Raw genomic sequence first — 15,126 nt, forward strand, 5'->3', positions numbered from 1 at the left:
AAATGCTCCTGCTTTCCTGAGCAGAATAATAAAATTATAAAATCTTAGTGGTCTTACATCTATCCATATAACAAAATATGTTCAGTGCCCTCTGTACACAAGTCTAATAGAGACCCTGATCCCTTCATATGTCCAGCCTCTTTTCCTTATAGAAATTGCTATATCAGTTCTCGAGATTTTCTTACATGCATCTAGCAATAAAGATTGCATCTTGAAAGACCATTCTGTTTAAAAGTGGCTTTATCTATTATAGAATTCTTCTCCCTCTTTCTGGTTTGGAAACTGATGTTCAGAGCATTTTAGTGACTTGTCCATGGGCATATAATGAGGTGTCTACAAAGCCAGCATTGGAACTCAGCTTTCCTAATTCTTAATCAAGTGCTTTTTCCTTGCTATGAAACTACAGAGGATACATTTTTTTCCCTGTTTTCTTTGACTACCATTCAGATATTTGAAATGCCTCCCCATTATTCTCCTTTCCAGTCCAAACATCCCCTCATGTGATTAGGTTTCCAGGCCCTTTCCTATTTACCCTAACTTGGCATGCTTCCTGTGGTCAATGCCCAGAAAGGAATTCAATACTCCAGATGTGGTCTGGCTGTGTAAAATACACTGAACCAACTACCTCCCCTCTTCTGTACACAAGTGTTTGTTAATGCCATCTCTGTTTGCATCATTCCTTTTTCACATAATGGGCTCATGATACATGCACACACACACACACACACACACACACACACACAAACACACGCACAGCCTTTGCCACTGCAGTTCATCTCATCTGTCTTAAAAGCGGACCTTACTTTGTTCCCATCACATTTAGTTCCATTAAATTTGGTTCATATTCTTTTACCCTCCAACTCCAGAAGAGACGGTAAAGCGTCTGTCTACAATGCGGGAGACCCGGGTTCGATCCCTGGGTTGGGAAGATCCCCTGGAGAAGGAAATGGCAAGCCACTCCAGGACTATTGCCTGAAAAATCCCATGGACATAGGAGCCTGGTAGGCTACAGTCCATGGGGTCGCAAAGAGTCAGACATGACTGAGCGACTTCACTTTCACTTTCACTTACATGGCAAAGTTAAAATGGTCTGTTCCACAGCTAGATATTTATTTCAGTTAGTAATATGCTCATAGTATTTAGTTCTATAGCACATAGCTCTAAAGCTCATAGCATATGCTAAGCGTATAGCTCTGTTCCATCATTTCTCAAGAGACTAAGTTTGAAGGAACCATTGTGAAATGTGTTATAAAAGTGGTCTGCTATTTTTGCATTGATTTGAAGAAACAGAAGCAAAGTTTCTAAGTAAAAAAAAAAATAGAGATGGGATGATTTGGGAGAATGGCATTGAAACATGTATACTATCATGTAAGAAACGAATCACCAGTCTATGTTTGATACAGGATACAGGATGCTTGGGGCTGGTGCACAGGGATGATCCAGAGAGATGATATGGGGTGGGAGGTGGGAGGGGGGTTCAGGATCGGGAACTCATGTACACCCGTGGTGGATTCATGTCAAAGTATGGCAAAACCAATACAGTATTATAAAGTAAAATAAAGTAAAAATAAAAATTAAAAAAAAGAGAAGCAAGGAGAGACTGTCACTGGATTATATAGAAAAACAAGACATGTATACATATGTATATTATAAAAATATGTCATAAAATATATATTATAAAACAAACACATTTATATGTACATATGTGTATATTCAAAATATGCACAAACATACATATAAAACTCTACATGCAGGCATATATGTATATATGTATGTGTGTATATAAACTATACAAACATATAAACTATACATGCATATATATGTATATGTGTATATATGTGTTCCATATATATATATATATGGAACAATCATGGAAAAGTCATTCCAAATACATGTATATTGGCTTTGGGGAGTAACTTAGAAAGGCCTTGTATTTAATGGCATACAGGAGTTAATGAAAACCCAAAATAGGCTCAGAACCAAGTCCTTGGAACAGGAGCATACTCCTGGCAAGTAGAGATAGATTTACTAGAGAAGGGTCTTTGATTTGAAGAAATTATTAAGGAAAATAATTAGTAACTACATGTCAATGAACAGCTGAAAAGTTACTGAAACAGTCCTGTGGTATTTTTGTAAAGAGTTTAAAATTAAAAGAATGGAATAGTAACAGCTAATTTTAGTGATGTTCTGAGCATGTACCTATGCAGTTGCTTTAGTTGTGTCTGACTCTTTGTGACCATATGTACTCTAGCCTGCCATGCTCCTTTGTCCATGGGATTCTCTAGGGAAGAATGCTGGAGTGGGTTGCCATGTCCTTCTCCAGGGGATCTTCCCAACCCAGGGATCACATTGGTGCCTTTTATATCTCCTGCATTGGCAGGTGGGTTCTTTACCACTGGTGCCACCTGGAAAGCCCATGTACCTATGGGATGATCTATTTTAAATCTTGATCTTATTTTCATGTCCTATTATTTTAGGTAGAAATGAAGGATTAGAATTGTATTACTAATAGGGGTAGACAGGGCAATAATAATAAATAAATGGCTTTATAACTGCATCTCAGTTTTTTACATTTGAAGAAAGCTAAGTTACACATCAAGTGGCTCAGGGGTAAAGAATCTGCCTGCAATGCAGGAGACACAGGAGACACGGGTTTGATTCCTGGGCCATGACGATCCCCTGGAGGAGGGCATGGCAACCCACTCCATATCCCTACCTGGAGAATCCCATAGACAGAGGAGCCTACATGGACAGAGCAGGCTACAGTCCATGGGGTCCCCAAGAGTTGGACATGACTGAAGTGGCTGAGCACCCACGCAGTTTACATATCTATGGTTAGTACGGACTATCCACTTAGTAGAAGTTATCCTACAAGCAAGGACCTTGTCCAAGGAATTACAGCTTGCTTTACAGGCCCAGTGATTCTTCTCATATATTCATTACTCACACATTTGCTCTTGAAGACAATCTCTCTGCCTTGGTTGAGGTATTGTGGAGTAAAAGAAAGCCCCTGAACCTGCTTTCTGTAAGCCTGGCTCAAAGCCAAGCAGTATTGGTTCTGCATCAAGGGAACTTTGACAAGTCACTTATAATCATGAAGTATCCTTCTTTCAGTTCAGTTCAGTTCAGTCGCTCAGTCATATCCGACTCTTTGTGACCCAATGAATCGCAGCATGCCAGGCTTCCCTGTCCATCACCAGCTCCTGGAGTTCACTCAGACTCACATCCATCGAGTCCGTGATGCCATCCAGCCATTTCATCCTCTGTCGTCCCCTTCTCCTCCTGCCCCCAATCCCTCCCAGCATCAGAGTCTTTTCCAATGAGTCAACTTTTTGCATGAGGTGGCCAAAGTACTGGAGTTTCAGCTTTAGTATCATTCCTTCCAAAGAAATCCCAGGGCTGATCTCCTTCAGAATGGACTGGTTGGATCTCCTTGCAGTCCAAGGGACTCTCAAGAGTCTTCTCCAATACCACTGTTCAAAAGCATCAATTCTTCAGTCCTCAGCCTTCTTCACAGTCCAACTCTCACATCCATACATGACCACTGGAAAAACCATAACCTTGACTAGACGGACCTTAGTCGGCAAAGTAATGTCTCTGCTTTTGAATATGCTATCTCGGTTGGTCATAACTTTTCTTCCAAGGAGTAAGTGTCTTTTAATTTCATGGCTGCAGTCACCATCTCTGGTGATTTTGGAGCCCCCCAAAATAAAGTCTGACACTGTTTCCACTGTTTCCCCATCTATTTCCCATGAAGTGATGGGACCGGATGCCATGATCTTCGTTTTCTGAATGTTGAGCTTTACGCCAACTTTTTCACTCTCCACTTTCACTTTCGTCAAGAGGCTTTTGAATTCTTCTTCACTTTCTGCCATAGGGTGGTGTCATCGGCATATCTGAGGTTATTGATATTTCTCCCGGCAATCTTGATTCCAGCTTGTGTTTCTTCCAGTCCAGCGTTTCTCATGATGTGCTCTGCATAGAAGTTAAATAAGCAGGGTGACAATATACAGCCTTGACGTACTCCTTTTCCTATTTGGAACCAGTCTGCTGTTCCATGTCCAGTTCTAACTGTTGCTTCCTGACCTGCATCCAGATTTCTCAAGAGGCAGGTCAGGTGGTCTGGTATTCCCATCTCTTTCAGAATTTTCCACAGTTTATTGTGATCTATATGTTTGAGGTGGGCATTAGACTGGTTGGTAGTTACAGGGTTCTCTTTAGCAGCTGGAATAAAAATGTAATTATTTTTACTGGACACATATAAAAATACCTTTTCAAATGTCAAACAATGTTTCTTGACAGGGGAACCAAGCCTGTGCTATATACATGAGGGAGATGGAATATGTGAGCCTTTTGAGAAGGAAACCAGCATTGTAGACTGTGGCCTCTATACTCCCAAAGGATACCTGGATCAGTGGGCTACCCAAGCTTTTGCTTCTCATGAAGACAAGAAGAAATGTCCCGTTTCCTTGGTAACTGGAGCACCTCATTCCATGGTAAGTTAAGACTAGTCAAGGGTAAACAAAATTGTTAAGTGATTCCCCCAGATACTGACCTTGAGCTTACATTTTTTTCTCCTAACTTTGACACCAAATTTAGTTAACAAACTCCGAATAAAATAATGTTAAATGAAAAGCTTCTAGGCTATCAATTAAATCTCATCCCCCACCCTCACCCCACTTACCTTCACTAGTTTTCATCTATGAACCTTTGACTATGCAATAACTGACTGAAAGGTACACAAAAGCATCTCAAAATTAGCCTTATAATATACATGTCAGAAATTACACTTGGGCTTTGAATTTGGAAGAATTTATCTTGAAAGAAGATAAATGAGCAGTAAAGTCAGAATACTTGGATGACACTGTTGGACCTATCAGTATCATTATGATTATTACTAAGTGACATTTGGCAAGTCACTTAACTTCTCTGGGCCCCAATTTTCTCATATGTAAATCTTTTGCATTTAACTCAAGGTTTATTGCAAGATCAAATGAAATTTAAAATATATATTAAAGATTAAAATATAATTTGATTTTAAAATTATTATTATTAAAGACTTTCGAGAATTAGTACTAAAATCAAATCCATAGGCACACGATTTTCCATGAATTTCTACCTAAGTAAATAGAAGATCTTCTGAGAACTTTGAGGACTGACTTCTGTGAATTATAAATAACTGAAAGAAGATTAAGTGAAAAAAAGTGAAAATGTTAATTGTTCAGTTGTATCTGACTCTTTGCGACACCATGGACTATAGCCCACTGGGCTCCTCTGTCCATGGGATTCTCCAGGCAAGAACACTGGAGTGGATCTTCCCAACCCAGGGATAGAACGTGGTTCTCCTGCATTGCAGGTGGATTCTTTGCTGTCTGAGCCATCAAGGAAACCCAAAGATTAAGGGCTTTGGTTTTTGAATGCTATTCTAGATGTTTCCATTGCCAAATATACTCTTCCATGCTTTATAACAATAAGTAATACAGTCATTTTTGACAGAAGTAAGATTTGTTAACAGCTCTCTAGGTATTTTAGGCCAGAGGCAAATCATTGGTTTTTGGTCTTGAGGAGACAGCCCAGGGGACTGAGGAACTAGCCAAGGCTGGTAGTCCAGGTCAAGGAACTCATCAAGGACCCAAGTGTCTCTGAGATTTTGGCTCTTTCCACACTTGACTTGCAGTTTTCTTCCTCAAGCTCATGAGATGACTACTGCCCTCCAGGTGTGAAGTCATTATTTCAAGCAGAAAGAAGGGGGAAGGTCAAAGGGAAATAAATGCATGTGAGCTGAGTCTGTTTTTAGTGTGAAAATGGGAGCTGTTCCAGGAATATAGGCATCTACCAACATCCCATTGTTCAGATCCAGGTCACTTCACCAGCCTTAGTTGTAAGGGACCCTGAGGAGCTGAGCATTTATAGCTGGATACACTGTCACCTTGAACAAGATTAAAGTTTGTTAATAAGAAGGAGGGAGGTATGGATATGGACAGCCAATTAGCCATGCCTGTCTCGCTCCTTTAGCTAATTCTGAAGGCATCTTTCTCAAGAATTCTGATGCCCAATGGTAGGAAGTTAGGAAAGTTAGGTGATTTTGAGTTAGTAACAGCTCTCTAAAGCAGCTTTTAGTCTAGCTTGTCTGTCTTCCCCAGTGGGAAAAATTTTCTGGAATTTCTCTTTCCTGGTTCCTTTTCCCAACTTAGTGTTTCCTTGAGTCGCTTGTCTCACTCCTGGGCCAGTAGAGCCTAGAATCCTCATCGTGGACAGATTTCCCTAACTAGTCCTAGGAGCAGTTGTCTGAAACGTGCCAGGAGAATTCGTTGAGCAAGGTCCCTGGACCACCAATGGGCTGTAAGTTGTCACATGTGTTCTTCCTCCGTGATAAGTTGGATATTGAGGCTAAGAGAGAGCACTGAGACATTCTACCCTGAGAAAAGTTTTCTGCCAATAATGTCATCATGAGGCGTTCAGAAAGAGGAAAACATTGGTTTTGAGCTGGGAGTTTCATTATCTTTACTTATCTCTCACCCTTCATGTTTAATTTTTGGTTGAAATTGCATTTCAGGTTTGCACATCATACCGTCCAGATTTACCAGAGCACCGACCCCTAATTGGCTGGTTTCCCTGTGTCCCCAGCGGAAATAGATCTCAAGATGAAGAGACTAAGCAGCCAAAAGGTAGCCTGAAGAGAGAGGATGAGGTTTGGCTCAAAGTAAGTGACCCAAGTGTTTTTTTGTGAAAACTGGATAGATTGTGCGTGTGTGTGTGTGTGTGTGTGTGTATAAATGATACATTGGAATGTCAGGAAATTTCCTTTTGTCATCTAAAAGCTTTTATGTTTTGAATTTATTTTCATTTCTTTTTGTATGTTGGACTTTTCTTTATAAGCAATCACTCTATCAAAGTATAATACACATATAGAAAAGTACAAAAATCAGAAATGATTGATAAATTTTTACAAAGTAAACGTCCTCTCCAACCACCACAGAGATAAAAAAAAAAAAAAAACAGAAAATTATCATCACCTCCAAAAGGCTCTGTCATTCTCCCCCTCATTATACTACAGAGGTATCTACTATTTTTCCTTTTATCACCAAAGATTAGTTTTGCCTGTTTGTATTTTAGGTGAAAAATTTGACAGTCTGTAGTATTTGTGTCTGATTCTTTCTTGCTCAGCATTCTATCTCTGGGATTCATTGAGACTGCTATACTTAGCAGTAATGTTCATGTCCACTGTGGTGCAGAATTCTAGCGCATCAATGGGCCATACTTTAATTAATCATAGTAATGAAACTTTTGTTTATTTCTAATTTTTCTCTATTATATATTACAAATAGTTCTGCTATAAACACTTCTGTACATTTCTTTTGGTGAATGTATGCAGATAGTTGGGTATATTTGGAACAGCTAGATAGTAATTAGGCTGATGATCAGCTTTAGTAGATAATAACAAATGGTGTTCTACTTTCTACTAGTTTATACTCCCAACAGAGGCTTATGAGGCAATTGCTTTATATTTTTACTGATTACTTGGTATTTTAAGTCTTAATTTTAACCATTAAGTATGTAAATGTACCTCCCTGTGGTTTCAATTTACATTTACATTTTGACTAATGAAGCTGTAATGTTTATATGTATATCGGCCATTTGTATTGCTATATCCTTTTTCCCTCTTTTTTTTTCTGAAGGGTTTATTCAAATCTTTTGCTCAATTTTCTATTGGAATGTCATTTTCTTCTTAATTTATATGATTTCATTACAATTTTTGGAATATATAAATCATATTTCAGTTTTATATTGTTTAATATTTTCCAGCATTCCATGGCTTACTTTTTTTTTACTCTGAATGGTATATTTGATGAAGAGTTCTAAATTTTACCACAATCCAGTTTATTTTTCTTTTTCTTTATGGTTAGTGCTAATCGTGTACTGTATTAGAAGTCTTTGCTTACCACAAAGACATACTTCCCTATGTTATCTTCTAGAAATGTAATTGTTTCACCTTTTATATACAGATCTACAATCCTCTGGAATTTTTACATATTGTGTGAGGTAGGGATCAAGATTTTTTTCTCCCTAGAACTAGAACCACCATTGAAAGTGAAAGTGTTAGTTGCTCAATCATGTCTGATTCTTTGTGACCCCATGGACTGTAGCCCACCAGGCTCTTCTGTCCATGGAATTCTCCAGGCAAGAATACTGAAGTGGGTAGCCATTTTCTCCTCTAGGGATCTTCCTGACCCAGGGATCAAACCTGGGTCTCCTGCATTGCAAGCAGATTCTTTATCATCTGAGCCACCAAAATAACAACTTGAAGGCAATGTATAATCCTTTGCCAATAGTTTTGGATCGTTTCTGTGAATATATGAAGTGTTTTTTCATTTATATTCATTAGAGCTTGGTCCCTACATTCAACAAGAAAAATTTTACTGTCTTGTCAGGTTTATGATGAAGGCCAGGTTTGACTCCTAGAGTAAGTTTCCTTTATTCCCCAGTTTTCTGAAATATTTTGTGAAAGGTTGGTGTTAAATTTTCATGGACTTCATCAGTAAAGCTATCTGAGTCTGGTATTTTCTTTGAGGAAAATGTTTAAATATATGTTAAAATCTTAAACTAAATATTACAGAATTGGGGCTTTCTATTTCTTCTTAGGTTAACTTTGGAAAAAGTTTTTTTTTTTTCAAATAATTTGTCCATTTATATCCTAAAATTTTGAATTTATTGGCATTAAGTTTTTCATAATGCTCTCTTATTTTGTCTATTTCTATACTCCCTAGGACTTTTTTAAGTTATTCTATTGCTAATTTTTGTCTTCTCTCTTTTATTTTTTTGCTTAGTATTGCCAAAGACTTAACAGTTATATTAATCTTTCATTAATGTTTTTATAGAACCAAAGATTATACGTGTGTATATATGTATGCTTATATATATATACATAAATATACATGTGTAAACATAAAAGAAAGGAAATAATGAAATTAGCATACATGTGTGCTCTTATTTTCATTATTGCTTCTTTTTATGTTTACATTTAATTTGCTCTTGCGATGATGCTTAGATCATTAATTTTTAGCTTCTTTCTTTTTAAAATATAAACATTAAGGGGATAAGTTTCCTTCTGAAAGTGACTTTTGCAACATGTTACATTTCACATGTCTTATTTGTATTATCATTCAGTTCAAACATATTTTCTAATTTTTATTTGACTACTTTTGTGATCTCTGAGTTATATATAAATATGCTGATGAATGTCCAAACATTTTTTGGAAATTGTTTATTTTTTGTTTTTGATTTATAGCTAGAGTCTTCTGTGCTCAAAGATTATATCTGGTATGATGTCAAGCCTTTTTAATTTGTTGACCTTTGAATTATGGAAAAACATATGGTTAATTGGGCTTCCCTGGTAGCTCAGTGGTAAAGAATCTGCCTGCCAAATAGGAGATGCAGGTTCGATCCCAGGTTTGGGAAGATTCCCAGAGAAGGAAATGGCAACCCTCTCTGGTATTCTTGCCTGGAAAATCCCATAGATAGAGGAGCCTGGCAGGTTACAGTCTATAGGGTAACAAGAGAGTTGGATACAACTTACTGACTAAACAACAATATGGTTAATATTGACAAATATTGCATGTACTTTCAAAGAAATATGTAGTCTGAAATAGTTGGATATAGCATTCTATATTTCTAACATAGATCAAGTTCATCCATCATGTTGTTAAAATTTCCCATATTGTATATTTTCCTTGATATTCTTCCCACCAGTTACTGAGATGCATGTTAGACTTTCTTACCATAATCTTAAATTTGCCTGTTTCGCTATTATTTTTGCAAGTTGTTGATCTATGCATTGATTTATTTACATTTTGAGACTATTATTAAATATTCAGGCAATCCTCACTTTGTAGCGTAGAAACACAAAATGACCATGTATCCTAAAACTGTACAAAGCAAGCTAAATAATCAATGGTGAAAATTACAATTGTTACATAATATTTTTGTCACAACATTAAAACCTTTTATTTTTAGAAGTATATGTGAAATGAAATGAAAAAATAGTAAAATTTAGCTCATTATAACTTAAAACATTACAGAGAATTAAAGTGTTTAATTTCTTTGTAAAAAAATTTACAAGCATAGTTTTAACAGTTCTTGCCTTTTTTTTTTTTTTTTTTTGCATCATATGACTTATATTACAAAGCAAGCGATTTTTCTTTGCCATTGTGGATTGTAATATTCCTTTCCAAGTTTGATTATCTTTCAACACTTTATGGTATTTTACACTTTCAATGTTATGAAACATCTCTGAGAGTTCTTTTAATATGAATATTTTCTTGGCATCATTTCCTCTGGGACATCTTTATCCTTTTTGTCACAACCACTTTTCTCCTTTTTGCTGATAATTTCATTTTCACCAAGTTCCTCTGGCTGCAAATACAGAGTCTCTCAAATGGCAGCAGCAGCAGCATTCCCGTACTCAATTATGTCATCTATAATTCTATTTACCTTTCATTCAAATTTCACCTCCAGCATTATAATATTTTATTTCTTTGCTGCACTTTCATCTTTCCTTGAGGATCCCTTCCTATGATTATCCATTTCTGTAAAATGTCATGTGGATAATATGTCAGTGGGAAATGAGACAATGCAGCTGCACATTTTTCTGTCTCTGTGTGAACAGAATAACAGGTACACGGGGACCAATCAATGACAATTTGAAAGAAGAGATGTAATTGGTCACTTTATCATGATCCTCATTGGTTATTTACATGGTGATTTATATGGTGATATGGAAGGACTATTCATGGAGTTTATACTTTCTGCAGTTACAATTAATACTTTTTGCTAATTGAAATTTGAATCACATTATCTGGTATTATATAACTAAATTGTGATAACTGATATTTGTGTATATGGAAACTACATAAAATGAAACTACTGTCAGTAGATAATTTTAGAACTTACTATACCTTGCCCATTCTGTTGTTTTCCTCTATTTCTTTGCATTGATCACTGAGGAAGGCTTTCTTATCTCTCCTTGCTATTCTTTGGAACTCTGCATTCAGATGCTTATATCTTTCCTTTTCTCCTTTGCTTTTCACTTCTCTTCATTTCACAGCTATTTGTAAGATCTCCCCAGACAGCCATTTTGCTTTTTTGCATTTCTTTTCCACGGGGATGGTCTTGATCCTTGTCTCCTTTACAATGTCATGAACCTCTGTCCGTAGTTCATCAGGCACTCTATCTATCAGATCTAGTCCCTTAAATCTATTTCTCATTTCCACTGTATAATCATAGGGATTTGATTTAGGTTATACCTGAATGGCCTAGTGGTTTTCCCCACTTTCTTCAATTTTAGTCTGAATTTGGCAATAAGGAGTTCACAATCTGAGCCACAGTCAGCTCCCGGTCTTGTTTTTGCTGACTGTATAGAGCTTCTCCATCTTTGGCTGCAAAGAATATAATCTGTCTGATTTCGGTGTTGACCATCTGGTGATGTCCATGTGTAGAGTCTTCTCTTGTGTTGTTGGAAGAGGGTGTTTGCTATGACCAGTGTGTTCTCTCGGCAAAACTCTATTAGCCTTTGCCTTGCTTCATGCTGTACTCCAAGGCCAAATTTGTCTGTTACTCCAGGTGTTTCTTGACTTCCTATTTTTGCATTCCAGTCCCCTATAATGAAAAGGCCATCTTTTTTGGGTGTTAGTTCTAAAAGGTCTTGTAGGTCTTCATAGAACTGTTCAACTTCAGCTTCTTCAGTGTTACTGGTTGGGGCATAGGTTTGGATTACTGTGATATTGAATGATTTGCCTTGGAGATGAACAGAGATCATTCTGTTGTTTTTGAGATTGCCTCCAAGTACTTCATTTCGGACTCTTTTCTTGACCACGATGGCTACTCCATTTCTTCTGAGGGATTCCTGCCCACAGTAGTAGATATAATGGTCATCTGAGTTAAATTCACCCATTCAAGTCCATTTTAGTTCGCTGATTCCTAGAATGTCGATGTTCACTCTTGCCGTCTCCTGTTTGACCACTTTCTATTTGCCTTGATTCATGGACCTGACATTACAGGTTCCTATGCAATATTGCTCTTTACAGCATCAGACCTTACTTCTATCACCAGTCACATCCACAGCGGGGTATTGTTTTTGCTTTGGCTCCATCCCTTCATTCTTTCTGGAGTTATTTCTCCGCTGATCTCCAGTAGCATATTGGGCACCTACCAACCTGGGGAGTTCCCCTTGCAGTATCCTATCATTTTGCCTTTTCATACTGTTCATGGGGTTCTCATGGCAAGAATACTGAAGTGGTTTGCCATTCCCTTCTCCAGTGGACCACATTCTGTCAGCCCTCTCCACCATGACCCGCCCGTCTTGGGTGGCCCCACATGGTATGGCTTAATTTCACTGAGTTAGATAAGGCTGTGGTCCATGTGATCAGATTGGCTAGTTTTCTGTGATTATGGTTTCAGTGTCTGCCCTCTGATGCTATCTCACAACACCTACCGTCTACTTGGGTTTCTCTTACATTGGACGAGGGGTATCTCCTCACTGCCACCCCTCCTGACCTTGAATGTGGAGTAGCTCCTCTCAGCCCTCCTGTGCCCATGCAGCCGCAGCTCTTTGGATGTGGGGTTGCTCCTATGGCATGGACCTAACAGAAGCAAAAGATGTTAAGAAGAGGTGGCAAGAATACACAGAAGAACTGTACAAAAAAGATCTTCATGACCAAGATAATTATGATGGTGTGATCACTCACCTAGAGCCAGACATCCTGGAATGTGAAGTCAAGTGGGCCTTAGAAAGCATCACTACGAACAAAGCTAGTGGAAGTGATGGAATTCCAGTTGAGCTATTTCAAATCCTGGAGGATGATGCTATGAAAGTGCTGCACTCAATATGCAAGCAATTTTGGAAAACTCAGCAGTGGCCATAGGACTGGAAAAGGTCAATTTTCATTCCAGTCCTAAGGAAGGGCAATGCCAAAGAATGCTCAAACTACCGCACAATTGTACTCATCTCACATGCTAGTAAAGTAAAGCTCAAAATTCTCCAAGCCAGGCTTCAGCAATACATGAACCGTGAACTTCCAGATGTTCAAGCTGGTTTTAGAAAAGGCAGAGGAACCAGAGATCAAATTGCTAACATCTGCTGGATCATGGAAAAAGCAAGAGAGTTCTAGAAAAACATCTATTTCTGCTTTGTTGACTATGCCAAAGCCTTTGACTCTGTGGATCACAATAAACTGTGGAAAATTCTGAAAGAGATGAGAATACCAGACCACCTGACCTGTCTCTTGAGAAACCTATATGCAGATCAGGAAGCAACAGTTAGAACTGGACATGGAACAACAGACTGATTCAAAATTGGGAAAGAAGTACATCAAGGCTGTATATTGTCACCCTGCTTACTTAACTTCTATGCAGAGTACATCATGAGAAACGCTGGGCTGGAAGAAGCACAATCTGGAATCAAGATTGCCGGGAGAATTATCAGTAACCTCAGATATGCAGATGACACCACCCTTATGGCAGAAAGTGAAGAGGAACTAAAAAACCTCTTGATGAAAGTGAAAGAGGAGAGTGAAAAAGTTGGCTTAAAGCTCAACATTCAGAAAACCAAGATCATGACATCTGGTCCTATCACTTCATAGGAAATAGACGGGGAAACAGTGGAAACAGTGTCAGACTTTATTTTGGGGGGCTCCTTCCAGTGAACACCCAGCTTTCTTTATAGTCCAACTCTCACATCTATACATGACGACTGGAAAAACCATAGCTTTGACTAGATGGAACTTTGTCAGCAAAGTAATGTCTCTGCTTTTGAATATGCTGTCTAGGTCGGTTGTGGCTTTTCTTCCACGAACATTACTTTACTAGCATGTGAGATGAGTGCAATTTTGTGGTAGTTTGAGCATTCTTTGGCATTGCCCTTCTTTGGGATTAGTATGAAAACTGACCTTTCCCAGTCCTATGGCCACTGCTGAGTTTTCCAAAATTTCTTTCATGGCTGCAGTCACCATTTGCAGTGATTTTGGAGCCCAAGAAAATACAGTCTGTCACTGTTTCCACTGTTTCCCCATCTATTTCCCATGAAGTGATGGGACCAGATGCCATGATCCTTGTTTTTTGAATGTTGAGTTTTAAGCCAGCTTTTTCATTCTCCTCTTTCACTTTCGACAAGAGAATCTTTAGTTCTTTGCTTTCTGCCATAAAGGTGGTGTTATCTGCGTATCTGAGGTTATCGATATTTCTCCCGGCAATTTTGATTCCAGCTTGTGCTTCATCCAGCCTGGCATTCCGCATGATGTACTCTGCATATAAGTTAAATAAGCAGGATGACAATATACAGCCTTGACATACTCATTTCCCAGTTCCCTCCTTTTTGAGCCACTAGGGAACCCACCCCAGTGTTCTTGCCTGGAGAATCCCAGGGACGGGGGAGCCTGGTGGGCTGCCGTCTATGGGGTCGCACAGAGTTGGACACGACTGAAGTGACTTAGCAGCAGCAGCAGCAGCAGGGAAGCCCTTAGATTAAATAAGTGGTTTTATTATTTTATTTTCCATTCTATCAATTTGTTGGCTATACCTTTATTCTCTATCTTTGTTATCCTATAGATTGCAAGCTGTATACTTAACTGGATAGAGTCTACTATGAATTAGTATTCTCACAATTTCATAATCAACAAGTAACTTAGAATGCTTTGTCTCTATTTTCTGTTTCCTGGCTTTTTAAAGATAAAATGATTTAATGTTCCCTAATATTGTCCTTCTCAGTGGCTTTGGTCCTTTCTGTATTTCTATGTTTTTCATTTTTATTTAGCTTGAAGAAATTCATTTATTATTGTTTTTAATGTGAATCTGCTGGCAGTGAATTCTTCCGGTTTTTGTGTAGCTGAAGATATCCTTGACATTTATTTTCAAAGGATATCTTTGCCTGGTATAGAATTCTAGGTGGCCAGTTGCAGTTTTCACTGGTTTAAAGATGTTATTTCATCACCTTTTTACCTACATACTTTCCCTGGAGAGTTAGCTGAACATCTGAAATATATTACCTTGAATGCAATGTCTCTTATTCTCTGGTGTTTTAACATAATCTTCTTATATTTTGTCTTCAACAGTTTTACTGTAATGTTCCTAAGT

General features: G+C 38.1%; 1 protein-coding gene across 1 annotated transcript in view; it reads left to right on the top strand.

Moving 5' to 3' along the window:
• Positions 1–15,126, top strand: part of PAPPA2 (pappalysin 2) — a 309,041-nt gene that overhangs the window by 162,410 nt on the left and 131,505 nt on the right. Inside the window, exons 10-11 of the mRNA XM_052654064.1 lie at positions 4,303–4,496; positions 6,557–6,703. Of these exons, the coding sequence (XP_052510024.1) occupies positions 4,303–4,496; positions 6,557–6,703 (341 nt within the window). The remainder of the gene's footprint in view (positions 1–4,302; positions 4,497–6,556; positions 6,704–15,126) is intronic.

The sequence above is a fragment of the Budorcas taxicolor genome, chromosome 16, assembly GCF_023091745.1.
Source record: "Budorcas taxicolor isolate Tak-1 chromosome 16, Takin1.1, whole genome shotgun sequence".
Lineage (NCBI taxonomy): Eukaryota > Metazoa > Chordata > Mammalia > Artiodactyla > Bovidae > Budorcas > Budorcas taxicolor.